We start from the raw sequence: 27,942 nt of genomic DNA, 5'->3' as shown, positions 1-27,942 counted from the left end.
CTTACCCTACTGTTTCACTCACCCGAGTTAGAATAGTAATTATTACCCCTATACTATCCAACACTTACCTTAAATGCGATGTAATGGTATGCATTGAAATGGTATGCGATGTAAAGGTATAATGCAATGTAATGGAATGCGTTGTAAAGGTAGTTTCTGAAAATGCGATGTAATGGCATACGATGTAAAAGAATGCATTGTAAAGGATATTGCGATGTAAAAACTGTGTTGTAAAGGCATGCATTGTAAATGTATGTGTTGTAACATCATAAATTCGGTTCCAACTACCTATCACTGTCAAGCAAACCGACTGCTTTTTACATGATTTTAAAGAGGATACTAGAAAGGTCATACGCTCTATTCCTATTATCAGTTACATCTAGCAGGAAGGCATAAAAATCATGAAGACACTAGCATCCATACCGGTGGTTCTACCTCGTGTAGAGAAAAAATATCGCGCTCCAGAGGACAGTCCATCTTGCCTTGTAGGACACCCGAGACCAGATTCCGTCATATCTCAGGCCGCACAGAGGCGTTCGAAGAACGCCGCAACACCTATTACCACTCCCCCAGACAGAGAGGGACATCGTATGGACCTTATGGGAAAGAAATTCTCTTGTATTGCAGCAGCAACAATTAGAGCTGCAAATGCTTTAGCAATCATTGGCCGCTATGACTGTCAAATGTGGTCCGATATGGCGGGATCGATAGATCTCATCCCGGAGGAACAAAGACAGGAGGCCCGGAAGATCTTATTAGAGGGTGAACGAGCTGCCTCCGAAACAATTGATTGTGCGTTAGACATCGCCAACATGAGCTTTCGGCAATTAGCTGGAGCAGCAGTTCTTCGACGCCAGGGGTGGCTTAAAGCTACTACCTTCAGACCTGAGGTTCAGACTAAGATCTTGCACATGGCGTACGATGGGGACTCGCTGTTCGGATAACATATCGATGAGGCTCTTTTAGCAATAAAGAATGACACGGACACTGCAAAATCTCTGGGCGCTCTGCAATATAGATGTGTACCTTTCAGGGGAGCCAAAGGGCGAGGATTCACAACATACCGAGGCGGCTATCAGTCAAATCAACAGAATCGACAATACCAGCCTCAATATCGCCAGTCTTACAACCAATCGTCATACCATCAGTCATCGACGGCTGGTTTCTCTCACCAGGGTGGCCATAAGCGAACACAGCAACAAGGCCGTGACTCTCCCAGAAAGCAATGAGCTTCTCAGGGTACCAGTCAAAATTCCCTCCCTACCCGTGGGTGCGAAAGTTTCTGCTTATGCACAGCGGTGGCTCGAGATCACTTCAGATCGCTGGGTGCTGGACCTAGTCACCAAGGGTCACACACTGGAATTTGTCCAGAAACCATCTACTACTCTGCCCAGGGATCCCCCTCCCCTTCATCTTCACTTATTGCGCAAAGTAGTCTTGATCATGCTCCTCAAGGAAGCGATAGAAGAAATACCATCCACACAGAAAGGAACAGTTTTCTATTCTCGTTTCTTCCTAACCAGAAAGAAGTCAGGAGAATGGCGACTGATTCTGGACCTCTGCAAACTAAACAAGTTTCTCAAAAAACAAACATTCCGGATGGTAACGCTTTCCGATATTCTGGGATGCTTAAACAAAGGAGATTTCATGAATTCTCTGGACATGAAAGACGCATACTTTCATATCCCTATCCATCCAAAACACCAAAAATATCTACGGTTCACAGTGGCTGGCACCCACTATCCATTCAAGGTGCTCCTGTTTGCCTAAAATCAGCGCCACGGATTTTCACCAAGTGCTTGGCACCAGTAGCAGCAACCTTGCGATCCCGAGGGATCCAAGTTCTCCCATACCTCGACGATTGGCTGCTCACATCTCCGTCAGAGCAGGAAGACAATCTTGCCACAACAGCTTGGCTCCATCTGTTCACTATGCTGGGACTCACTTTGAACAAGGACAAATCGAATTTGCTTCCAACTCAGGTAATTTTGTTCCTAGGAGCGTCCCTGGACACCGTCCAGTGCAAAGCATTCTTGTCTCAAGAATGTCAAGTGCGCCTTCAAAAATTAGCGACAACCATTTAAAAAAGAAAGTCAGTTTCTGTTCGAATATTCAGATCGCTCCTAGAGATGTGCTCTTCAGCAATCAACTTGGTTTCTTTGGCACGGCTCAAGATGAGACCCCTTCAAGAGGAACTACAGAAACAATGGCAACAAGCATTGGGGTTTTTCGAGGATGTTATCTGAATAACTGCACAAATGGTGGACGCACTCCATTGGTGGTCCCAAACAGCAAATCTTGCCCAAGGTTCCACCTTTCTGCAAAACATCCCGGATTTCGTCCATGCAAGGCTGGGGAGGTCATCTACACAATTTGCAAATCCAGGGAAAGTGGTCTCAGATACAGAAACAACACCACATCAACAGTTTGGAACTCCGAGCCATATTTTTGTCTCTTCAGGCTTTCCTTCCAAGCATAGCAGGTTCCTCAGTGCTGGTCCGTATCAACAATATGACCAGCATGTACTCCATAACCAAACAAGGAGGAACAAAATTTGTGACGCTTTCCCAAGAAGCGCAGGAATTGTGGGAATGGACAACGTTCCACGGAATATCCTTGAAGGCCGAGCATGTCAAGGGTCTGCACAATACCCTGGCAAATACACTAAGCAGGTCTCAATCCGGCTGTCACGAGTGGGAGTTGGAACAAACTCAGGTGAACAAAATCTTTCTGACATGGGGCAAACCAGCTCTGGATCTGTTTGCATCGTACGAGAACAAGAAATGCCAATATTATGCCAGCAGGTTCCCTCAATGCCCTTTCAATGAGATGGTCCGGGATCTATGCCTATGCTTTCCCCCCCATTCCAATAATCCCCAGGGTGCTCAGCAAGATGAAACTGGAGGGCTGACGCCTAATTCTGATTGCACCCCGTTGGCCCAGACAGTATTGGTTCCAGGAGCTTCTTCTGTTGTCACAAGACAGACCTATTTGCCTTCATCCAACAACAACGATGTTATCACGAAACAAGGGCCAGGTGGTCCATCCGGATCAACAGTCCCTGCACTTGCACGCATGGCTCCTGAATTCCTAGAGTTCAAAGACCTCAATCTTTCACAGGACCGTCGAGACATACTGTCGAAATCCCGTGCTGAAAGCACTGTCAAAACATATTTTCTGAAATGGAAAAGATTCTGTTGTTGCTGTGAAACAAATGAAGTTCATCCAGTTCAAGCCCCTGCTGAACAGATTTTACCTTACTTGCTTTCACTGGATAAGTCTGGCCTCACTTTTTCGTCAGTCGAGGTTCACCTGGCTGCTCTTTCCAGGTACAGGAAATCTCCTCCTTTATGTTTATCTTCTCTTAAAAAACAATTAATGAGAGTGCTTTTTCGCACTTTTCCTCCTGTGCGTGCACCTCCTCCAGAGTGGGAACTCAATGTGGTTTTAGCACAACTGATGAGACAACCATTTGAACCGATCCATAAAGCAGAACTTAAATTCCTCACATGGAAAGTAGCCCTCTTGCTGGCTTAGTTAGTGAGATTCAGGCTTTTACGATCACAGAACCCTTCTTACGTTTTACACAGGATTACGTGATCCTTTGGACAAATCCTAAATTTATTCCGAAGGTACCGATGCAATTTCGCTTGAATGAACCAGTAATGCTGCAAACTTTCTTTCTGAATCCATCCAGCCCAGCTGAAAGGGCTTTACATTCATTGGATGTAGAAAGGTGCTTGAAATGTTATCTTCAAAAGATATCAGAATGACGGATCAACTGTTAGTGGCCTACGGTCAAGGAAAACAGGGAACGGCAGTAGCAAAAGCAACAATAGCCAGATGGGTCGCATCTGCCATTCAATTCTGCCACGAAAAAGCCAATAAACCTCTCACAGTGATGGCTAAAGCACTCTCCACCAGAACTGTTGCTGCATCTACAGCTTCGTTTGCTGGGGTTACACTGGACAAAATATGCTGTGCTGTGACATGGAAGAATGTCCACATGTTCACAAGACACTACTGCCTCCAATCTGCACAAAGGGAGGATGCAACGGTTGGACAAGCTGTGTTATGCCATCACTTTCACTAAGGTCAGATTCTTTCGATTTCTTAAAGGCTTGTCTACTATTACCTTTCTTTACTGTTATATTGCTTACAGTGTTCATGCTCCTATGTTTCACAATTTGTACGTTACTATGCTTTAAGTTATATTTATATATTCTCATGCTTATATCTGCTGTCTCTTTTAATATGATTATTGCTTTTAATGCTTTGTCATTACAATATTTCAAGGTTATGGATGTCCATAGGGAGTTTGCGAATAAATGTCTCCCACCATCCGCTAACGACAGTACAATTAGGGTACTGCTTGCTATTCTGATTCAGGCATGTGAATCTATGAAAGATACTCAATACTGGATAATAAAGCAAGTTACTTACCTGTAACTACAGTCATCCAGTATTGGTATCTTTCATAGATTCACATGCACCCACCCTCCTACTCGTAGAGTCAGTTCTCAGTGGCTTTGGGGATACGTACTTCCCAATTGTGCTTGGAAAATCTGAGGAGAACTGGCTTCTGTTGGGAGTGTTCTAGAGGGTGCTGGGAGCCGATTGGTTGGAGCTGACTTTTGGTCCTTTTGCCTACAAGGACGTAGATAGGCTACTAAGGTATAGCCTTTGGCCTCTTTTAGCCTATATATTACTTATGGCACTACTTTTGTATTTTACCGTGGGGCTCCATCTCGGCTACGGGGAATGATTCAGGCATGTGAATCTATGAAAGATACCAATACTGGATAACTGTAGTTACAGGTAAGTAACTTGTTTTCTTACTATTCCTACTCTAGTCTATGCAACAGTAGAGAAAGCGTTGGACGCTGGAGGGTTAACACTTATTATTTCCACTCCAGTCTGTGCAATAGTAAGGAAAGTGTTGGACACCAGGGGGGTAAAATTTACTATTTCCAATCCAGTCTGTGCAACAGTATGGAAAACGTTGGACTTTGGAGGGGTAAAATTTACTATTCCTAATCAAGTCTGTGCAACAGGAGGGAAAGCGTTGGCCACTGGAGGGTTATAATTGACTATTCCCACTCCAATCTGTGCAACAGTAGAGAAAGCATTGGACAATAAATGGGTAAAATTTACCATTCCCACACCAGTCTGTGCAACAGTAGAGAAAGCGTTGGACGCCAGAGGGGTAAGATTAATATTCTAACTCCAGTCTGTGCAACAGTAGAAAGAGTAGTTCACTTCCAGCACATAACATATTGTAATAACTTTATTTATAAACCAAAAATATAATTAACTATATTTTATGATTGTAAAACATTTTAATCATTCATTTCAAAGTTTAAATGTGGTTATTAATTGATCATTTAATTAAAAACACACATTATACTCCCAAAGCATAGCAAAATACAATTAAAATGTAATTAAAATAAAAAAAGATAGCACAATGAATATATTAAGTAATATATAAAATAATTATTAATAAATGATTAATTATTTGTTATTTAATTTTAACAGGATAACTTTCTGTCCTATCCCGCTACAAACACAGCAACACAAAATATAATTATTAACCAATTTACATAATTATTAATATTTAAATAGGTAATGAATAATTAATTGATATTTGATTATTGCTTCATTAACTTCCCACCCTAAGCCCATATTAACCCAACAACCCCACCTAAAAAATATCATACAAAACAAAAATTCATAATTTACCTGATTAATTATCAATTAAAATATTAATATTGCATCAATAGTTAATTAATACTTCATGACCTTCACACCCTGTACTTTTACAAACCCAACAACATACAGCCAAAGTATCACCAAAATATATAATAATTACACAGTTTACATAATTAATTATCAATTCACGAATTAATAATAAATAATTAATTAACACATTATTACTTAATTAATTTCTTACCCTATACCCTAGAAACAAAACAACCCACACCTAAAATATCACTTTAAAATTATAATAATTACACTATTTACATAATGAATTATCAATTAAATAGTTAATATTAATTAAAAATGTATTATTAATTAATTATACTTAATTAACTTCCCCCCTGTACCCCTGAAAACCTCACAACTTGCTACAACACTATAATTTACTATTAACAATTACATTTAAGTCTTATAAATAACTTACAATTAAAAACTTTATTTAAAAATATTTACAACAATTCTACAAACATATATAACATATACAATTAAACTAGGAACTTAAATACATTAAAATATTTAGGAAACAAGATTTTTTACAACAATATTATTGTAAACTATATAAAAAAACACTGATATTCTTGCAAATGATATTACTTAAATAAATTTGATATTTCTGTCGACGATATTTCTGCATCACAATATTAATGTGTGACAATATTAAATACTCAATATTTCCATACTTTGATATTTATGAACTGATGTTATTTCCAAATACCGCACGTATTTTTCTCACAATGGTTCAAAAAATGTTGAAACCTCATGCTGTGTATTTCTTGTGTATCTCTTTGGGTACGCATAGGTGGCTAAGTGAAAGGGTTTGAGATCTGTTATCAAGATTTTCTATGGGGAGGCAGGGTTGTCATGTTCTGAGGTTGCACACACATTTGTTACCCTGTCAGGTTAAGGGTTCAGATGGTGCACTGTGAGCTAGCAGGACTATAGCCCAACATATCCTGAGGGGTGCTCAGAATCAACCTCTCACCAGTCCAGTGCTTATATTGTCCAACAAATGCACAGTTTTACTTGAGAAAGTTCAAGCCATACAACAGCACAGTGTGGCAGGTTTTATATTTCTTATTTATTATTATAGCATGACCATAATGAAGGAGCATCAATGCATTTCATGAGAAGAATGAGACAGTAATTAAACAAAAATAGAGTTATTGTGCAAATAGATGTACTTTGAAAAGGTGAGCTTTCAGGTTATTTCCAAATGACATAAGTGGTGGACCAAGATGAATTCTTTCCAGGATCAGAATTATACCGGCTTTACTTCCCATTGTGGGTTTTTTCTGGCAATAATGTGGGTCTTGGGTAAGTAAGCTTGCTGGGTGTAGGTATGCAGCTTTATCACGCATACAAAGAATCTTCAAAATAATCCTGTGTTTCAGTGGTAAACAGGGCACTTGTATAACAATAAGGGAGGCATGGTCTAATTCCTTTGTTCTCACTTCTAGCAAAGCTGCAGTTTAGTGTACTAGTGTTAAGCACTTTTTCGGGAGGACAGCAAGAAGAGTGTTACGTTCATTTTTGCAAAGCTTGATGAAAGTCCTGTCCTGGCTGTACGTTTCATGTTTGTTGAGAAGCTAGAGTTGGTACTTTTTGATTTTCATTATTTTAGCTATGTGGTATTTTTATGTGGAGATTAGCTTCTACTGCGATTTCTAGGGATTTCATTGAAGTTGCTAATGATACCATGATACCTAGAGTTTGCATTGTTTAAGCCAGTGTTGGATTTCTGGTTAGGTCTAGCCTGTGTGAACAAGAATTTTTGTTTTAATTTGGTTTAGATTTTGTGAAATGTTCGACATCCAATGTTCAAGTTCAGAGAGGAAGATTTTTAGTTTTAGAAGTGACACTAAAATAGAATTCATTGCTGTTGACATATTGGTACACTGATTAGTAATTTCTCTGATTATAGTGAACATAGAGGTTGAATACTTTGTTGACCATGTTTCACTTTGAGGGACTCTTCCTTCCAGTGCAAATGAGAGTGAGAATAATTTTTGATCTGATTGATCCGGCTTTATCATTTGTAAGAAGGTAGAAATAAAAGCATGTGTTTGATACGGCCCTCAGCTTCCATGCCACTAGCCATAATGGCAAGAATATCTTGATTCTTCCATACTGCTTGCGTTTGCTGAAAATATCACAAGTAGTAGTCCTTGGAGTGTTTTGCTGTAAGTTTTCTTGACAATGTTTTCTCCTGATAAAGAAATAACATCTCATCACAGAAAAGTTGAGGTATATATACAAACTGTTAGAAAAAAAAGATGAACCTTTATTTGTAACTATAGTAAATTACATCTGCAGAAAACTCTATCTACCATGTGTGAATTAGAAGGTCAATGATATAGGGTTCATTTGAGTCTACAAGTTTTGCCACTGACTTTCCATTGCCTCACCTTTATCTATCCCTCTTCTATTTTGTCACCCTTATAACTGCATATAATAATCTTGAAATATTTGCCTAACTTCTTCTTTTGCGTTACTAGGACACTTCTCGCACTCGGCTGTCACGTGGGCATCGCTGATGAACATGCCGAAGAAAAACTGAAAAAAATCAAGCTCCCTAAAAAGTAAGTGAAGAAATAGTTTAGCACTGCCCATAGGAACTGTAGCAACTTGAAAACAGGTACATTCTGATGCAGCTTGAAATACAAATGATAACTTGCCAAAAGATCTATAATAAAATCAAATACAGAATAATAGCTTTTTTGTTTAACATTTTTCCCTGAGGCTCTTCTGGGGATAGCAGCCAAGAATACAAAAGTAGTCTCTTTTGTTCGATGTACAAAAACATTCTAGGCACTAAGCAACGCAAAATCTACCTCCAGGCCCCCTCAGACCTAAGTATACCTAAATGGGTCGTCTATCCTGTCCCAGCGACACTTGAACTATTTCGTAATTTGGGGTTCTTCGGTTTAAAAGTATCCTGGAAGCACAGGCCTAAGCCATTACGACATCATTACCACGTCTGCACTTTACATTTATTCTGTCCATATTTTCTGGCCTAGCACGATAGGCTACACGGCTCATTTTAGGGAGGTGTCAAGACTGATTTGCACATGGCCGTTTCCCTTCTGTAATTTAACAGGTCTAAAAATAATGGCTCTGTAGAGGCAGATTTGGGTCGCAGTGCAGAAAGTCTAGGTTACCCTGCTGGAATATTAGGGGGTGTTGCAGTTATATACTGAGGTCCTTTGGCAGAGCTACTTATAAGTACGAGTACCTGCAGTTTAGCAGCTGTTGAGGTGCATTAATAGACGTGTGTGTTTCCAGTGTTAAAATGGCAGGGGAGCTGCCGGTGAGGACTGAGATGCTTTAGAACAGCTGTAGGTTGTGAAGAATATTTTAATACCAGTGGGTGCTGTATAGCTGGATTAAGGTGGGTTAGGCAGAGCTGTTGTTTCTGGGTCTCACTAGTAGTTGGGTGATGCTAGAGTTTGGGATTGGTGTCTTTTGAAAGAGGTTTATAGGTATGCGGTAGAGCTATGTGTTGAATAGAAAATAGCGGCATATTTTACGAGCTATGTGGTGCAAGACGACACAACTCAAAAGGGAGATTTATGAAGCCATGCAAGCCCACCTTGCATGGCCCTGAGAGGCTTCTTAAATTTCAAGTAAAGCAACGCAGCGCAAATCGCTGTGTGACCTTACTCTGTGCCAGGGAGGTGTTCCATGTGTGTTTCATGGGTGTTCCCGTGCAACATCCATGGATTTTAACCTCTTGTGTGCCCCGCCCTTTCCCCGCCCTGTGCCGGGCTTTCTATTAGCGGGCGGGGTTCATGACGAGATGGTCTCGTCATGGGCACAGCGCAACCGCGGCCCATGACGAGACCATCTCGTCATGGGCACTGAAGGGGTTAATACATTCCCAGCTTTGTCAGGAGTGGTAGACCTGTTTTTTTTCCATTAGCTCCCCTGTCCCCCCTTTGTGTGCATGAGACCTGGGAATGCTTCAAAAACCTGCACCAGCCCAGGTGAGGCGTAGCAGGGAGAAATATATTTATTTCTCCTCATTTTTTCCTCTTTCTATGTGCAGCACACATAGAAAGGGGAAGATGCCTCATGGGATTGTTTTTGTGGAGGAAGTTACCCCTTCCTCCACAAAAACAATCCACTTTACAACGCAGGCACCCTTGTACCATGGTGCAAGGGTGCCTGCATTGGCACTAGGCAGCTAAAACGGTGCCAGCGCAGGGGAAAAGGCAGGAATACGCCATATTCTTTTAAATATACTGAAATCCTACCCATTTCCCCGTCACTCAGTGCAGCACACCAAGGTAACTTGCTGCGCTACAGTGTGTGACAATGTCATAAATATGCCCCATTGTACTTAGGGTCCAATTTGGGGTCAGTGCTTAATTTGAGCCAGTGTTGCAGGTGGAGCTCACTACACTCATTTTTGGAAATCAACACTTATTTTTCCTGAACAAACTTTGATCTAGAGCAAGCGAGAGAAAAGCACAAAAGATAGAAAGAAGCAAGAGAAAAACTTTCTAGGAAACAGCCCAGCACTTTATTCTACTGTTACAGTCTCGTGAAAGAAGGATGCGTCTAAAAATAAATTCATAATGAAAAATTTAGCAGATCATTTACACATAATGCAGACAATTTCTAACTTGCTACAGCAAGTGAAGCATTTCACCTCAAATTCTCAAAAAATTGACTTGGGATCCCACATCTGCATGAAACAATGAATGCCTGTTTCGGGACAGGGTCAAAAATGAAATTCACAAGTCACCTCATTTTTTAGGTGATTCAAATTCAGAGGCATCGGTCACATATTTGGAAGATTTGGCATTGTGGTGCGGATAGCAGTCTACAGTGTATTTGAAAACTTTAAAAGTCCTGCTAGGCAGTTCAAACCTATGCAGTGTGATATAGCATTTCAAAACTACATGTAAAGCTGCTTGAATGAAATTCTCCAATATAGAGCAGTACAGTGTCCTACTAGTAAGGGGAGTTGAGAACCCGCTAAGGTGGGAGGTACTTGTCTTGATATTATAAACAAACAGGGTGGACAGTTCCTTTATGGCAGATTAGCTTTTTTATATTGTTACTATGCATTTTCTGTTAAGGGCCAGTTTGTGCAGGACAGATCTGTGTGTTTTTAAACACCATTGCCTCCAGTACAAAAAGTATTGGGCAGACAGACGTTTCTTTTAAAGCAAAATAGAAAAAAAGAAGGCAGTCTTTCTTCTATGTTTTACAGCTGAGTTTGGAAGTGGGCCTTCTCCTGTTGGAATGCTTCTAATATTTCTCGATATTAGAAGCAGACCTACGGGAACAGGGTCAGTTATGCCCATATTATGAAAAAATATGTTAGGATATGACCAGCAGAAGGAGGTGCCCATCTCTGAATGCCCCAGGTTTGAATCACAGAGGATCCACTGTGCCTATCATCCACCATGTTCACTAACGTGAATACCCTCAATTGGACAACTGCAATAGCTGACAACATTGCTAAGGAACTGCAAACCTGTGGAATAGTAGATGCAATCGCTCCCTTTCAACTTTCTCCAGGTACAAGCACCGCACTGTATGACAGATGAGCGGAACCCATCCATTCACTGTCCCCTTTCCCATAAACATGATAAAGCCTACATACAACATTATTTTTATATGTTTCGTTTCTTCATACTTGCACTTACTTTCTTTCTGATGACTGTGTTTATCTGTGTGTCTTTCATATATTTAACATCTGAATGAACCAATAAACCGTAGTGGTTTTAGTATACAAACACAATTTTCTTATCACAAGATAAACCACGGAGTTTACTTAAATTCCCACTGGCCTTTTCCAGAACCAAACTTTTCTCACTTGAAGAAGTGATCGGTGTGTTCTTGGAGGCTAATGTACTGCAGCATTTAATTCGTTTGCCTAATGAAATATATTAGTGCCTGTCATCAACGGTGAAATGAATGGGCCTCCTGAATTATAGTGCCAGTAGAGCAGACATTGAAAGAAATGAACCAATAATACAGATTTACTTTCTAAACGAAAAGGTGCTTGGTCTGTAAATTGCGATGAAAGAGAGTTGGATATTTTTTGTTACATTATAATAAGTGTCACTGGAATTATCAAGCAGCAGGAAGGGCAACAGCATTGGCTAAAATATGCGCAAAAGAATGGACAAGTTATGCAGCATTATGCAGTACATTCGGAAGCATTTTCACTTGGCTATTTTAACATACATTGGAGTCTCAGTGCTATGCAAAATTCAAATATTTGGAAGGAAAGTATACACATTCACTAGATCATATTAAAAAGTATACCGACAGCTAATCCAGGTCAAATTGAATATGGTATTCACCACAATGTAATGGTTTTGAGGTACATGAAAGTACAGACACACCATTCTATTAAGAATATGACATGCTATTTCGCATGCCATTACTTTGCATGCCATTACTACGCGGTTATTACTTAGCAATAACCGTTACTACGCAAGCTTTTAGTTCTCTTCCAGGGGATCCTCATCAATAGTCATAAGCACTGAATATTCCCGCCCATGTGCGGGGACCCCGGAAATAATAAAATTATATATGTAAAAAACATACATATATACAGCTCTGTATATGTATAAACATATATCATTTTTTCCAAGCAAATGCAGCCCCTATAAAAAGGCTAGGCAATGTATATATACACATCCAATAACACATATAGGTATAATAATACTCCTAAATCTCTCTCTTTTTTTTTTTAATGAGGTAAACACTCATGAGAAAGCAAAAAAGAGAAAAACTGTGGGAAACACAGATCTACAAAACATTGCTAGCCTGCAGATACAATTATCCAATAATGCACCATAGGTATAAAAATGCACCTAAATCTCTTTTTTTTTTTTTTTTTTATTGAAGTAACACACTCATGATAAAGGAAAAAAGAACACTGTGCAAAACACAGATCCACCAAACATTGTTAGGCTGCAGGCTGCATTGCAATACAATACCATAGAGACTGAAAAGCCCTGTACAGGTAAAAACTGGCACCGTGCCTTTAAGGCGGCCCTGACTTCCATATCCCTTCATGCCTCAGGGGTGACAGTTGGGTCAGTTGTTCTTTCCGGCTCCTTCAGTCAGGACCCTGGAATTCAGCTTTCTTCTTTTTTGACTTTTCAGTCAAGAATTATTGCTTTCTAGTAATTTTAGACTTCCTCTTATTAATATCTGTGAGGAAGTTAGTATCCTGTATTTTTCTGACTGATTTCTACAATTTTTTCTGTCAGAAATATGCCTTCTTTATTTATGCCATGTCCATCTTGTGGCAAAAAGAAGGCCACTTCAGACACACATGAGGTGTGTATTGTCTGCCTGTCGGTTTCTCACTCTCCAGCTACATGTCGTCACTGTAAAGACCTTTCCAAAAGGACTTTAAAGGAGAGAGAAAAAATTAGACTCTACGGCTTATCAGAACGGTCGACGTCGAGGCAGCTGGTCCCTGTTTGCTCCCCATCGGCGTCGGGCTCGGCGTCGAAGACTCCAGCGGTGGGATCGTCGCTGAGAGGTGAGGAGTCCAGGGGTAGTCATGCTGCAAAAAGAAAATCGTCGTCGACTCTAGACACAGCGTCAAGGGATCGCCGTCATAGTTCGATGTCAAGAAGACATCTTTCGACATCAAGAGAGGATCGTTCGACGTCGAGGCAGAGACACCGTCCGACGTCGGAAGAGAGACATCGTTCGACGTCGAGAACTGCAAGAGAACAGTCGACGTCGCAAGAGGTCCGTAGGCGTTCGACTCCAAAGTCTACGACAACGTCGAGACCAAGATCGCCGTCGAGAAAAGAACAATCTTCGACGAAGAGACTTATGACGTCGAGACATTCGTCGTCGGAGCATTCGACGTCGAGGCAGGCGCCTCCGTCAAGACTGACGTCGAGGCAGGAGCCTCCGTCGGAGTCGACGTCGAGGCAGGTGCCTCCGTCCTCACAGGTCTCCAAGGCTGTGGAGAAGTCATTAACGTCGAGGCGAGATTCCCCGTTGGGGTCTAGACCTCCGTTCAGACTAAGCCCTCCGTCGACGACGAGGCTCTCGAAGTCGATGCAAGAAAAATCTCCAATGATCCACGCGGAGTCAAGTCCCAGGTCTCCGGTGATAGGCCTATCACCGTCGAGGCAGACCTCTGCAGTGGGGTATCAAGAGGTGTCGCATGTTCGCCTAACTATCAAGCCAGTCTCAAGGCGCAAATCCCCTCATAGACTGGTGTATACTACTTCTGAGCATGATTCACCACGTCCCATCTCTATCTCGCCTTCAGGATCAGAGGGCTCGAGATCGAGATCCGAATCATCGGAAATTTTAAATCAATCTCCAGTGCCTGCAATAGAACATAATTCACAGGAAGAGGATAATGCTATACCTCAAAGACCTGCGAGGGAGATGCCTCGGGACTCAGCTATGTCTTACGCAGTTAAGGCCTCCCTATCAAGGTTGAGAGGCATGGACTTCCCATCGAGAGAGGTCAGATCACATTCACGAGGGAGAGAATTTCGACGTCGTTCTCGAACACCAAGGAGACGATCCAGATCCTCCTCTCACAGAAGAGAGTCGACCAGATCGGGGAGAAGGCGCCGTAGGACTCCCTCATCCTCTCCGTCGACTCGGTCATCCAGAAGGGATTATTCGCCAACACTCTCGGATCCACAACCTTCTAGGATATCTCCAGTGGATGATATCTCTACTTTCCAAGAGGTGTTGTGCAGAGGAGCTACAAAATTAAATATCCCAATGCCAATTCAGGAGACCACCTCCTCCATAATCTTTGAAACCCTGCATGAGCGAGCAGTGTCACGCCCGCTGTTGCCATTAGTCCCTGGTTTACTACAACCAGTAATGGATATTTTTCTCACGCCAGCGACCACCAAATCTGCGCTGGCGCGGATTCTAAAAAAGTATCGTCCGGCTCCGGAAGATCCTCTATTTCTAAAATCAGATCCTCCACCGGATTCTTTCATCACCGCTGCTGCCAGAAAGACACATGCAGTAGCTGGGTCTTCAACGGTGCCCCCAGATAAGTACAGTAAGACCCAAGACTCGTGGGGGAGGAGAGTTTGCGGCTCGGCATCTTCAAGCTTAAAAGTGGCCAGCGCCTCAGCGCTTCTGGGGCGCTATGATAGATCATTATGGGACTCCCTCCAGAGGTTTATTGAAAAAGTTCCATCAGAAGACAGACGGGACTTTGAGGATATTTTGCACGAGGGAAGTCTGGTCTCTAACCAAGTAATAAGTGCAGCAGCGGATGGAGCAACCCTAGCAGCGCATTCCTATGCACATGGAATCACTGCCAGAAGGTCATCATGGCTAAGGTTGACGGCTCTGAAGCCTGAAGCTCAGGCAAGAATACTGAATCTGCCTTTCTTGGGTAGTTCACTTTTTGGGTCTCATGCGGACGAAGAAATGGCTCGCATGAAGGCAGAACTGGATACCATTAAAGCCGTGGGGCTTGAAAAGAGAAAGGAGTTTCGACGCCGCAGGGGGAACGATAGGCGTAACTTCCAACAGAGGGTTCAAACCCCTCAGTGGCAGAAGAACCAGGACCAGCAAGGTCAAAAGAAACAGCAATACCAGTCCCGCAGACCATCCAGGGGACGTGGTAACAACAGACAATCGAACGCAGGAAACAAGGCTCCAGCGAAGCAATGAGGGACCGCTTCCTCCGATGCTATCCACCGCTCCGGTGGGAGGAAGTGTTGCTCATCATCTTCCAGAGTGGCAATCCATCACAAACGACAAGTGGGTTCTAAATATACTGCGTCATGGATACTCGCTTCGTTTCCGAAGCCATCCTCCATCGATTCCTCCTGTTCATTCATCTCAGCATCTAAAACAGCTAAGAGAAGAGGTGGCGACTCTTCTACTCAAATCTGCAATAGAAAAAGTACCCAAAAAACAATGAGGAAAGGGAGTTTACTCCAGATACTTTCTGATTCAAAAAAGGAGTGTGAAAGTAGAGTTCAGATCCATTTTGGACTTACGGATACTGAACAAACACATCAGTTCAAGGTTCTACCATTTGGCCTGAAGTCAGCTCCTCGAGTATTCACCAAATGCATGGCAGTAGTAGCGGCTGCACTGAGGCGCGCAGGAGTCTTCGTCTATCCCTATCTAGATGACTGGCTGATAAAGGGTCCATCGCCTCAGAGTGTCCGATCGCAGCTGTCGCTTTGCCTGAACTTATGTCGCAAGCTGGGTCTCAGAGTGAATGCCAAAAAGTCCAATTTCTCGCCAACACAAAGGATCCACTACCTGGGTGCAACTATAAACTCCGTGGTAGGAAAAGTGTTTCCTTCAGAGGAGAGACAGTCATCCATTATCCTCAAAGGCAGACAGATTCTATCCAACAATCTGTCGACGGCAAGACAAATCTCATCTCTGCTAGGGGCCATGGCATCCTGCATTTTCCTAGTACCCAATGCCAGGTTAAGGATGCGTCCTCTCCAGCAAGATCTCGAGGACAAATGGGATCAAAGGAACTCCCTGTGGGAAGAAAAAGTTTGCCTTTCCTCAGCGGCCAGGCACTCAGTCAAGTGGTGGTTGAAGCCACTAAATCTACAGGTGGGGATTCCCTTCCATCAAGAACCCCCAACTCAGACCTTAATCACCGACGCATCCCTTCAAGGCTGGGGTGCGCATTTCGGACCTCTACAAACTCAGGGGCAGTGGTCCAGCAGCGAGCAGTTGTACCACATCAACATGCTGGTGCTCAGGGCAGTCCACCTAGCCCTCAAAGCGTTCCTGCCTGCGATCAAGACGAGTACCATTCTAGTACAGACGGACAATACCACCACAATGTACTACCTGAACAAGCAGGGGGGTACTCGATCCAGGACGCTATCGCTGGAAGCTCAGTCCTTGTGGTACTGGATCCTAGCAAGAAACATCTCGATAAAGGCGGTGCACCTGCCAGGGGAACTCAATGTACAAGCGGACTTACTCAGTCGTCACTTCCAAGAACCAGAGGACTGGGTACTATACGACGAGGTGTTAGAAGACATCTTCGGGGAATGGGGGCGTCCGCAAGTGGACCTCTTCGCGGACGAGTACAACACAAAATGCAGAGGCTTCGCCTCAAGGTACCATCGGCCAGGATCGATAGGGAATGCCCTTTTGATAGATTGGTCAATGACATTTGTGTACGCTTTTCCGCCTCTCCCACTAATCCCCAAGGTGGTGACCAAGCTGCAGAATTCATCTGCCATGATGATCCTCATAGCACCGGACTGGCCGAGGCAGTGGTGGTACACGGATCTCCTGCACATGTCGATTCGCCCCCACAAATGACTGCCGTGCAGGCCAGACTTGTTGTCCAAGATGCAGGGGAAGATTTACCATCCCAGCCTTCCCTCGCTGAGCTTAACAGCATGGCTCCTGAAGTCCTCCAGTATGGCCATCTGAACCTTCCCCAGGAGTGTATGACCATACTGAAGGAAGCCAGGAGGCCTTCGACAAGACACTCTTACTTCTGTAAGTGGAAAAGGTTTTACATATGGTGTGGTCAGCATCAGTATGATCCAACAAAATGCCAGGAGGATGTAATTTTGCCCTATCTTCTGAATTTAGCGAGGGCGGGGTTGAAATTTTCATCCATAAAAGTTCACCTGGCAGCCATTACAGCATATAGGCGTTCTCCTATGCAGCAGTCATTCTTTAAGTTGCAGGTGGTGAAGGATTTCCTGCAAGGTCTCAAGAAAGTCTATCCCCCTGTTAGACCTCCCTCTCCTTCCTGGGAGCTAAACTTGGTTCTGTCAAGGCTCATGAGTTCTCCTTTTGAGCCTATACATAAGGCTACCTTACAGCACCTCACATGGAAGACAGCCTTTTTAATAGCCATCACTTCAGCACGGAGGGCCAGTGAGATACAGGCCCTCTGTTCTAAAGAACCCTACACCACGTTTCATCTTAATAGGGTAGTGATGAGGACTCATCCATCATTCTTACCTAAGGTGGTATCGGACTTTCATGTAAATCAAGACATCTCTTTACCAACCTTTTTTCCCAACCCCTCCTCTCCAGCAGAGAGGGCGTTGCATTCTTTAGATGTCAAAAGGGTCCTAAAATTCTACCTAGATAGGACTAAGGCTGTCAGGAAATCTGATCAATTGTTTGTGAACTATGGTGTTGTCGGCATGGGCTTTGCTGCATCCAAACGTTCCATCGCTAGGTGGATTGTTTCAAGTATTAAATTGGCCTACCAGCTGGAACAGAAGCCATTGGTTGCTCGCCCTAAGGCGCATTCTACAAGAGGGAAGGCGGCTACCGCTGCTTTTCACTATCATGTCCCACTCTCCGAGATCTGCAAGGCAGCCACTTGGAGATCTGTCCATACCTTTACCAGACACTATTGTCTGGATTCGGACACCACAGCAGACACTCAAGTAGGACAAGCCTCCTTGAGGAATCTGTAGAAATAATTGATTGTTTTTCATATTTTCTTACTCCATGTATAGTACATTTTTCATTTGCCTGCAGGTGGAAGGTGGGCTTGCTATTCTATTCAGTGCTTATGACTATTGATGAGGATCCCCTGGAAGAGAAGGATAAGTTACTTACCTGTAATCCTAGTTCTCTTCCAGGGGTATCCTCATCAAAGTCATAAGCAACCCACCCGCCTCCCCAGGCAAATGAGAGAAGTGTATTATTCAACATGGAAAAGATATATCTTTGTGTTTCGGACTACGGTCCCGCAAAGAACAACTGACCCAACTGTCACCCCTGAGGCATGATGGGATATGGAAGTCAGGGCTGCCTTAAAGGCACGGTGCCAGTTTTTACCTGTACAGGGCTTTTCAGTCTCTATGGTATTGTATTGCAATGCAGCCTGCAGGCTACCAATGTTTTGTAGATCTGTGTTTCCCACAGTTTTTCTCTTTTTTGCTTTCTCATGAGTGTTTACCTCATTAAAAAAAAAAAAAAAAAAAAGAGATTTATGTGTATTATTATACCTATATGTGTTATTGGATGTGTATATATACATTGCCTAGCCTTTTTATAGGGGCTGCATTTGCTTGGAAAAAATGATATATGTTTATACATATACAGAGCTGTATATATGTATGTTTTTTACATATATAATTTTATTATTTCCGGGGTCCCCGCACATGGGCGGGAATATTCAGTGCTTATGACTTTGATGAGGATACCCCTGGAAGAGAACTAGGATTCCAGGTAAGTAACTTATCCTTCACATTCCTTTACATTGCAAGTGTTAATGTATGCAAACTAAAAACTTGCCTAGTAATAAAAACATACGTTTACCCCAACACTACACTAAATACTAAATACAAATACACTACCCTACACATAACAAACTCTAAAACACTACCCAAACACCACACTACCCTACACTACTCAAACACCACTACACTACCCTAAACCCTAACTCACTTCCCTACACTACACAACACCATAACACTACCCTAAAACACTACCCCCTGCACAACCATCACCCGACCCCCAGTCCTGTCCCAACACCGAGACACTACCCTGCACGACACCCCGACACTACACCCTAAAACAATACTCTACACTACACTAACACCACAGCACTACCCTAAACACTAAAACACTACCACCTGCACAACCCTCCCCCTACCCCCAGTCTGCTCCCTACGCTACAACAATACCCTGCACGACACCCCAACACTACACTAAACCCTAAAACACTACCCTGCACTACACAAACACCACAACGCTACACTAAAGCCTAAAACACTCCCCCTGCACAACCCTCCCACGTGCCCCAGTCCTGTCCCTACACTCAAACACTACCCTGCACAAACATCACACCACTACCCTAAACCCTAAAACACTACCCCCAGCACGACCCTACCCCCAGTCCTGTCCCTACACCCAAACACTCCTCTGCACTAGACCCCAAAACACTACCCTACACTACACTAACACCACAACACTACCCTAAACCCCAAAACACTACCCTAAAAGACTACCCCCTGCGCGATCCTCCCTGACCCTAAACCCTTAAAAACAGACCCTCTTACCTCTCTCACCTCGTGTCCTCTGTTCTCCTTCCTGCGTCGTCAGAAGGGCGGTGATCGTTGCCTGTCGTTGTGAGGAAACGCCTCAGTTTCCTCACAACGATGTGGTTCGCATTACAATGCATGCGTTGTAATAACATGCGTAGAAATGGCTACGCGTTATTACAGCGCATGCGTTGTAACGCTTACGTAGTAATGGTACGCGGTGTAATGACCGCGTACAAATGGATGTTTACCTTCTATTAACATTGCCCCTTTTAAATGCCAGAGTGAAATAGTTTGTGTAAAACATTCATTATTGCATTCATCAGAATTTCAACCTATGCCTGCACACTTAGGGCCTTATTACGATGTCAGGCGGACGCACTGTCAGAGATATGGGTCCGACCGACCTCCGGTTGGCGGTCTCGACCACTACATTTTGATGCAACCGCACATGGTGCGGTCGCAAGCTTCCTTTTCTGTATGGGAGCTTGTGCAGCGGTTGGAAACTGGCCACAGCACAAGCTCCCATACAGAAAAGGGTGCCTGCCACAAGATGACTGCCACACGGTACAAGGATAAACAGGGGGGCACCAATCCCCCTTGGCCCCTAACTGGAGTCCGCAGAAAGAAGGAGGCCCTGCGAGGGGCCCCCAAACTCACTTTCCGAAAGGCTTTCCATATCGGAAAGTCCGGCATGGAAACCTTGCCGGAAACCGAGCATCGTAATCCGGACAGCGTAAAACATGCTCCTTGAGCCCGTCAAAACTGACAGACTTCATTGTAATGAGGCTGTCGGTTTTGAAACCGCAAGGAGGCTCAGAAAGCCTCCGAACTGCGTTTGAAGGATTTCCAAGCCTCAGCATACTCAGCCCCTTAATGTAATAAATGATTTCTTATTTTAGAATTGGTCTTCCTTCAGTCGTAGTTTGACTCTGTGTCCATGCTTTGGGTCGCAACAAGCACCTCTTTCCATTAAGACACAGATTTGCTGATCAATATTTTGCATAAAATGTGTACGATGTTAGTCGAGGCATGATTCAGTAGATGAGACTATGAATATAGAATTAAAATCCTAGGATATTTTCTGTACTCTGGGTGCCTGTTTAACATACATGTTCTTTGGCCTCTACAGTCTGTGTTCAAACAACAGCTTCTATGAATTATGCTCAATACATTTTCTTAACAATTAAGCGATCATTATTTCCATCTGGTTTGAATTCCATTTAAATATGTCAGGGCCTGTTTTTACATGCTGCAAGGGAAAAAAGCTCTTTCCCAGTCACTTAATTTGGGACATTAATACTGTTGGGATATGTGCAAAAAGATTAGCCTCGTAGAAATGTACTGCTAAAAGATGAGTTGTAAGTCTTTGAAATGTCTGTACCTCTGCACTGCACAGCATGTAGCACATTTTTAGTTACTTTTTATCCTTTGAGATAGAAACTTATTTTTGGATGGGATCTGTAAATGATGTAGCAGATGGGGGAATATGAGATACATTTTGTGAATTTATAATTACATGACTATCATATTTTTATAGTGGCCCTAATTTTTATCTATCCCAAGGGATCTATACAATTTAGGTCCAGAACCGAGGGGCGGGGGGGGGGGGGTAGATACACCAGATTTTGAGGGGTGTCTCCTAAGCAGAAGTAGCCTACAATGAATCTAAATGGAACTTATTTACATGGTCGGTGGCTGTCTTGACAATCTGACTTGGATCTTGTCAACTTGGATCTAAACTGGACACCCCTGGTCTATTTGCTAAACACCGGTACAGAGTGAGCACCAGCACTTTCTAACGCTGGTCGTGTTGATGTATTGCATAGCATGGAATCTAAGGCCAATGTGTTAAATGTGTGGTGTTTTTCAGTGTAAAATGTGTACATCAATCAGACCCATGAGGGTTCCTATTTAGCATCAATTGTAAACAGTAATTCTTTGACTGCTGCAGGCATTTCCTTCAGAGTTGTGGGAGGCGACTGCAGATATCGAGATATAATGGCTGCTTCACAGTTGGCTTCCTTTCTGTTGATCAGTGGCACACATTCCTGTTTGTTGCTTCTCACAGCCGGTCTTTATTGCAAGAGACAGCCATTACCAACGATTTGCGACCGCGGGTTGAAATGCTTGTTGTTCTCGTTCAAGCCTTGCACACTCCTATTATATCAACTTTTTAAAAGGATTTACCAACACAACTTCAACAGCAAAAGACATGTCTCGGACATATAAAGTGACAATGTATTCCTTTCGTGTGTACACCAACATGCAGTAATGTGAAGACCCAACTCTGGAAACTTGTTTTATCCAGCTTCCACTTAGCATCTAGCAGGCATTCTTTTGTGTCAATGCAGATATTGACTTTACAGCTACCAGCCAATTTAAATTAAACACAGCTAGACCTAATGCCTGAAAAGTTGCATACTGTACAAAAGCACACCTTCACCTGGTACACATGCCCTGAATGTGATGAGTGTGCCTTTCTAGACTTTACATCTTTAGACAAATGTTCTGTCTGATTTATTTTCGACTGGCTTTGCTCGGTTGTTTCCTAGGCTTGGCACGAAGCACACAATAACACGTATTTACACTTACGGACGATGCACTGGCTACAGACCTGGCATATCGTGTGAACCAGTAAGAGAAAGCTTCCATCAGTTTTTTTTGTAGCAGTTTTATATAGGGCGAACTCGTCCCGAAGGTATCGGAGCGCTTTACATGAGCACCAGTTAAGTCACACAAGGACACATTCGTTTTTGGTAGGCACGGGGAGATTAAGTGATTTACTCAGAATCACAGGATGTTGAGCCGATTAGTAGAACCCCGTTTCCAAATTCCAAAATTGGCAGCTCTGGCCGTTAGGCCACATTACTCCTTTAGTCAGAGCTTGAAACTGGGCCAGCCCTAGTGACTCTTCCTCACTGTGTCCCAATTCTGTGTGCTGATACCGGGACACATATAGGGTGTTCAGGTACATTTAGTTTCCTTCGCCGTGCAGAGAGGCATCCTTTAGGGATCGAGGGCTCCCGTTTTTGTTCAGGGCAGTCCAGGATGGCTCACTTTGGGGACAATCACTAAGTCCTTTTTCCGATGTTAAATGTTCTCCTCAGAGCACCTGGGGGTCAAACAGAGCTAAGCTGAAACTTGACTCCAGATTTTGTAAAAATTAGAGATACACCCAGTGCCACTTTACACGTTTTGAACATTTAAAAGTGTTTTTGACTAAAGCACACGGTATTGGTAAGTGTGTGCTTTGTATGAGTGTCAGGTATTTTCCTGTGTGTAGTTACACTAATAACTATTTATGACTGACAATATACAGTCAAGGCTTTTCACCAGGGCCGGACTGGGAACTGAAATCAGCCCTGGCAAAATTTGGCAGACCAGCCCCCGTCAAATTTGGCAGACCAGCCCCCGTCCAGCGCGTAGCGAGCGAGCGCCGCGAGCGAGCCCGACTGCTACTAGGGGTGTTTGGGGGGGTTCTCCCCCAAGAAAATTTTGGAAAACAACCGACCAAAATGGTGAATTTTACAGCACATTTTTCATTACATATTCAATTGTATCAACTTTCAAACCACAGTAAATAGTAGATGATGACCTTCAAGAGCACCAGGTTACCCACCCAGTCATATGTACCCATAGACATTCTTTCAGAGAGCACCAAAAATAGGCACGAGTAGTAAATCAGAGAGAAATAAAAGTGAGACCAGCCCCCACATGGTGTGTAGCGAGCAAGCGCAGTGAGCAACCACTATTAGGGGGAGTTTGGGGGGGTTGAACTTGTCCCCCCCACACAAGAAATTTGGGAGACAGAAAGGCCAAAAAAAAAAGTATTTTTCAACACATTTTTCATTACATATTGGATTGTATTAACTTTTAAAGCATAGTAAATGATTACCTTAAGGAGCACCAAGATACACAGTCATAAAACACAGACATTCCTACAGAGAACACTAAAAAATGAAATGTCGAGCACAAAACATGAATTTAAATATAACCAATTTATTCTTCATATAAAATAGCATAAAGACATTTAAAAACGCACTTAACTTCAAACAATTGTGCAAAGGTTCAGAGTAAAAAGTGTACAAGACAATGTGCAAACATTAAATGATTTTTATATCCTGAGTTTTGTAAATAGTGCTAAAATAAAGCATCTTATGTAAAGTGCAACAGTGCACAACATTATGATTGTGTGCATATTGACATTGTAAACAGTTAACATGACCTGCCTGTAGTAGCAAATCCTTAATATGAAACACTGTAAAAACATAATAACGTACTTCTTCTCAAACAAGTGATATAATCAGTTGCACTTTGCATTAGTTTGTGTCAAGAGGGTGTTTCACAGATGAGATGTGGGAGCAAGTCCCCAAGCAACCACCCATGGGTTTTGATGTAAAGCCCTACCTACTAACAAAGGTAGACCTAGATTTAAGACAAAAGCTGACACCTTCTTGAAGTGTTCCAAGAATGCATGTATGCTCTACACTACAGCATAAATACAGTACAGTAAACATTTTAAAGTTTTCCTAAGCATAGGATTTTGTAGTGGATGTATATTACTTGTTGTTTCAGTGCAAAACCTATGCTAAACGTAATGCTCACAGCCTTTCACTATGGTACAAAAGTGTGTGCGTGGTGCAAAGCAGGCTCAAAGAGAGCCAACGCAAGGAGGTCAACTCTGGTTATTGCACTGCGATGTTTAATATTTATAAATGGCCCTCAAAATGTTGAAGGTAACGTGCAAATGTCAAATGCTTTTCATGTCCAGAGTGCGACCGTCAAAGAAAATATTTTTTTGGAAGTGCTCAGCTTAGAAGTGTGGTAACTTAAGCTCACATTTTAAAGTGTTAACATGCCTCGCATCAATTTGCTTTTGGAGGCAAAAAGATCAATGATTTTCTCATTGCTTATTTGCATTAAAGCATCTTTTTCCACAGACATAAGCATAAAGGCTTCCAAACGTGACTGAGAGAGAGAATTACGCAACCTATTCAAGATGTACTTGAGCTTCGAAAAAGATCTTTCACAAGCCACCTGAGAGGAAGAAAGTGTCAATGCCAACTTATAGGCATTAAAGAGGGAAGAGTAGGTGTTACTGTACAGGTTATAACGCAATAACAAACTATAGCAGCAAGCAATACAGTCCTTGCAAGTCTTACACTTATACTGTTTTTGCCCAACATTAGCGTACTGTATCATCTCATCCTCAAAGTTGAGATAATGGGTGTCTAAGTCTTGCTCATCTTCAACTTCTTTGGTGATACTGTACTCTTCCTCAATACTGAGTTTTAGTCTGCTCCACTTAGATGCAAAATCAAGCAACTCATGCTGCAGTTTTTCAACAGATGCTTCCGGATCAAATCTAGTTAACAAGCCACTTAGTCGTTGAAGAGCATTTTGGGGAAAGTTCTGGACGATGTCTGGAAAGTTTCTGGGGTCCAGGCATGCCAAATCTGCAAACAACTGGCCATGAGTTGTGAATCGACTTTGCAGGCTGGTAACTACTTTGTCCATTGCAGTATTATAAACTTCTATCCTGTATTTATCAGTAGCAGACCTGATGGGTTCATCAGTCGCAGTTTCGCCGGGCATCATCTTCTTCCTGCGTACTCGAACCTCTGGGAAGTCAACTTGAATACAAATTTTGCTATCACACTGAACCAATTTTTCTTTTGCCCAATTGATGAATTTATGTGTAGCATCCATTATGCTGCTGAAATCCCGACCTTGTTGCTGTAGGGAGTCAATGGTTTTAGTCACCATTCGATATGCCTGCAGTACATCAAGACCTTGTGTTTGCAAGTACAAAGATAAAGGAGTGGTATTTTGAAAAATAAACAGATACATCTGTGCAGTCAAAATGGTGTCAAATGTAACTAGTGACTTTAGAAATGAAATGGCTTTGTATCTGATCTCATCATTGAAGTTATCTGATGTGGATATCTCTTCCATAGTTTGAAGAACCTCAATGTAGACAGATTTGCTTGGGTCATTGTATAGACCAAAGATTTTTTTGAGTGCTACATCCTTGGCCCACCATCTTGTTTCTCCAATTATAGAGATGGACCGAAACCGTGCTTCAATACTTTTGTCTCGCCACACGTTCATGCGAAGGTATGAATCTCTGAGAAATACGGCACAAGAATTTAACAGCCCAAACAGTGATACTGCAGATACAGAGGTTTTAGTTACGTCAGTTATAACAAGGTTAAGTACATGCGCGTAGCACCACACATGAATCTGATCAGGTGCTTTTTTACTCAGCCATGCTGTGAACCCATTATACTGTCCTTGCATATTGGAGGCTCCATCTGTTGAGTTACCAACACAATTTGCAACGCTAATGTTCATGGATTCAAGTGCAGTGCAAACTAGCTCACACAATGCCTTTCCAGTTGTCATTGTGCAATTAACAACAGACACAAGATGTTCGTGGACAACATCGGTCACATATCTGACTATAATAGAGCACTGGTCTACAACATTTATGTCCTGTGTTGTATCCAGCTGTATTGAGAACATTTCGGCGTCCCTGATTTCTTCAGCAATACCCTCTTTTATTAATGAGGAAATAATATCTATGAGAGAGTTTACAGTTGTTTTTGAAATCAGGGTAACCAAATTGCCACGCCCTTTACCACTCTTTGCAACCTCATGATGTTTTTTACTCTTTTTAATTACATCCTCAAGATGGCTTTTCAATAATGGATCAAATTTTTTAAGATACTGAAGAAGTTCCAAAAAATTTCCATGATCCAATGTTTCATCTTCTAAGGTGTAGCTAGCTTCAGTAGTTGCTCGATAGCTCAGGCCTCTTTTGCCAATCAGTTTTATTGTTTCCACTACTCTTTCTAAAATGGCACGTTTTTGCTTGACTTCCTCTTGTTTTGCAGTTGTGTACTTTTTAAAAAGATGGCCACATATATCTATGTTTCTTGATCTCATCATGAAGGATTCCGAAGTACTGTGATGAAGGATGCTATCTTCGTGCTCATCGATTCTCTGATACATATGCCTTTCATCAGAACAGCCATCAATGAAAGCACTTCTATCTGTCTGTTTGCTAAAAGCTAGACATACTACACAGAAAAAGGCTTCGGCTTTGTGTGAATAAGTCAACCACTGCCTTGGTTTCCCATTTTTTTGCCGATATAATCTTTTAGCATTCCAACGTAGACCATCAGGTTGACAGGGATGAAACTTAAAAAACGCATTCAAATTTTCAGATGTTGGTCTCAAAAACCATTGGTCCTCCGCTGGATCAATCAGTCACATCAGCATATGCTGAATTCTCAACTATGAGGTCTTCTTGACACTTGTCTTTGGAATCTTCCCCACTTTCTATTTCAATTTCACCTTCTAAACACTTGGGAGCTGCCTCCTTTACTGTGGATTCGCTACTCATTGCAGTCCTTTGGCCTTCAGCAGTTTGTTCAACAGCTTCACTTCTGAAGCTGGTAGACGTGATGTCACCTTCGAAAGAAATCAAATCTTTTTTGGGAGTAAAAATATCAGTCACTTTTTTGTAGTGGCTTGCTTCTTTCTCTTGCATTTTTTTCTTCTTTTCACGTTCTTTCTCAGCTCCTCCTTTCTTGTGCACTTTCCTCTTTCCAAAAGCTGCATGAGTTAAAGTCACATCAGCATATGCTGATTTCTCAACTACAGGGTCTTCTTGACACTTCTCTTCGGAATCTACATCACTTTCTAATTGAATGTAATCGTCTATATACCTGGGAGCGTCCTGAGTTACAGTGCCTTCACTGCTTATTTCAGTTCTTTGGCCTTCAGCAGTTTGTTCAGCACCTTCAGTACTGAGGCTGGTGGACGTGCTGCTGCCTTTGAAAGAAATCAAATCGTTTTTGGGAGTAAAAATATCCGTCACTTTGTGGTAGCGGCTTGCTTCTTTCGCTTGCATTTTTTTCTTCTTTTCACGTTCTTTCTCAGCTCCTCCTTTCTTGTGCACTTTCCTCTTTCCAAAAGCTGCATGAGTTAAAGTCACATCAGCATATGCTGATTTCTCAACTACAGGGTCTTCTTGACACTTCTCTTCGGAATCTACATCACTTTCTAATTGAATGTAATCGTCTATATACCTGGGAGCGTCCTGAGTTACAGTGCCTTCACTGCTTATTTCAGTTCTTTGGCCTTCAGCAGTTTGTTCAGCACCTTCAGTACTGAGGCTGGTGGACGT

The 27,942-nt window shown here is 42.5% G+C and overlaps 1 protein-coding gene across 1 annotated transcript in view; it reads left to right on the top strand.

Annotated features, from left to right (window-relative positions):
• Nucleotides 1-27,942, top strand: part of RYR2 (ryanodine receptor 2) — a 3,458,987-nt gene that overhangs the window by 1,521,061 nt on the left and 1,909,984 nt on the right. The window contains exon 23 of the mRNA XM_085612346.1: nucleotides 8,253-8,336. Within this exon, the coding sequence (XP_085468472.1) occupies nucleotides 8,253-8,336 (84 nt within the window). The remainder of the gene's footprint in view (nucleotides 1-8,252; nucleotides 8,337-27,942) is intronic.

Source organism: Triturus cristatus, chromosome 6 (genome assembly GCF_964204655.1).
Source record: "Triturus cristatus chromosome 6, aTriCri1.1, whole genome shotgun sequence".
Taxonomy (NCBI): domain Eukaryota; kingdom Metazoa; phylum Chordata; class Amphibia; order Caudata; family Salamandridae; genus Triturus; species Triturus cristatus.
The sequence above is the reverse complement of the archived record's forward strand: the minus strand, read 5'-3'. Positions and strand labels throughout refer to the sequence as shown.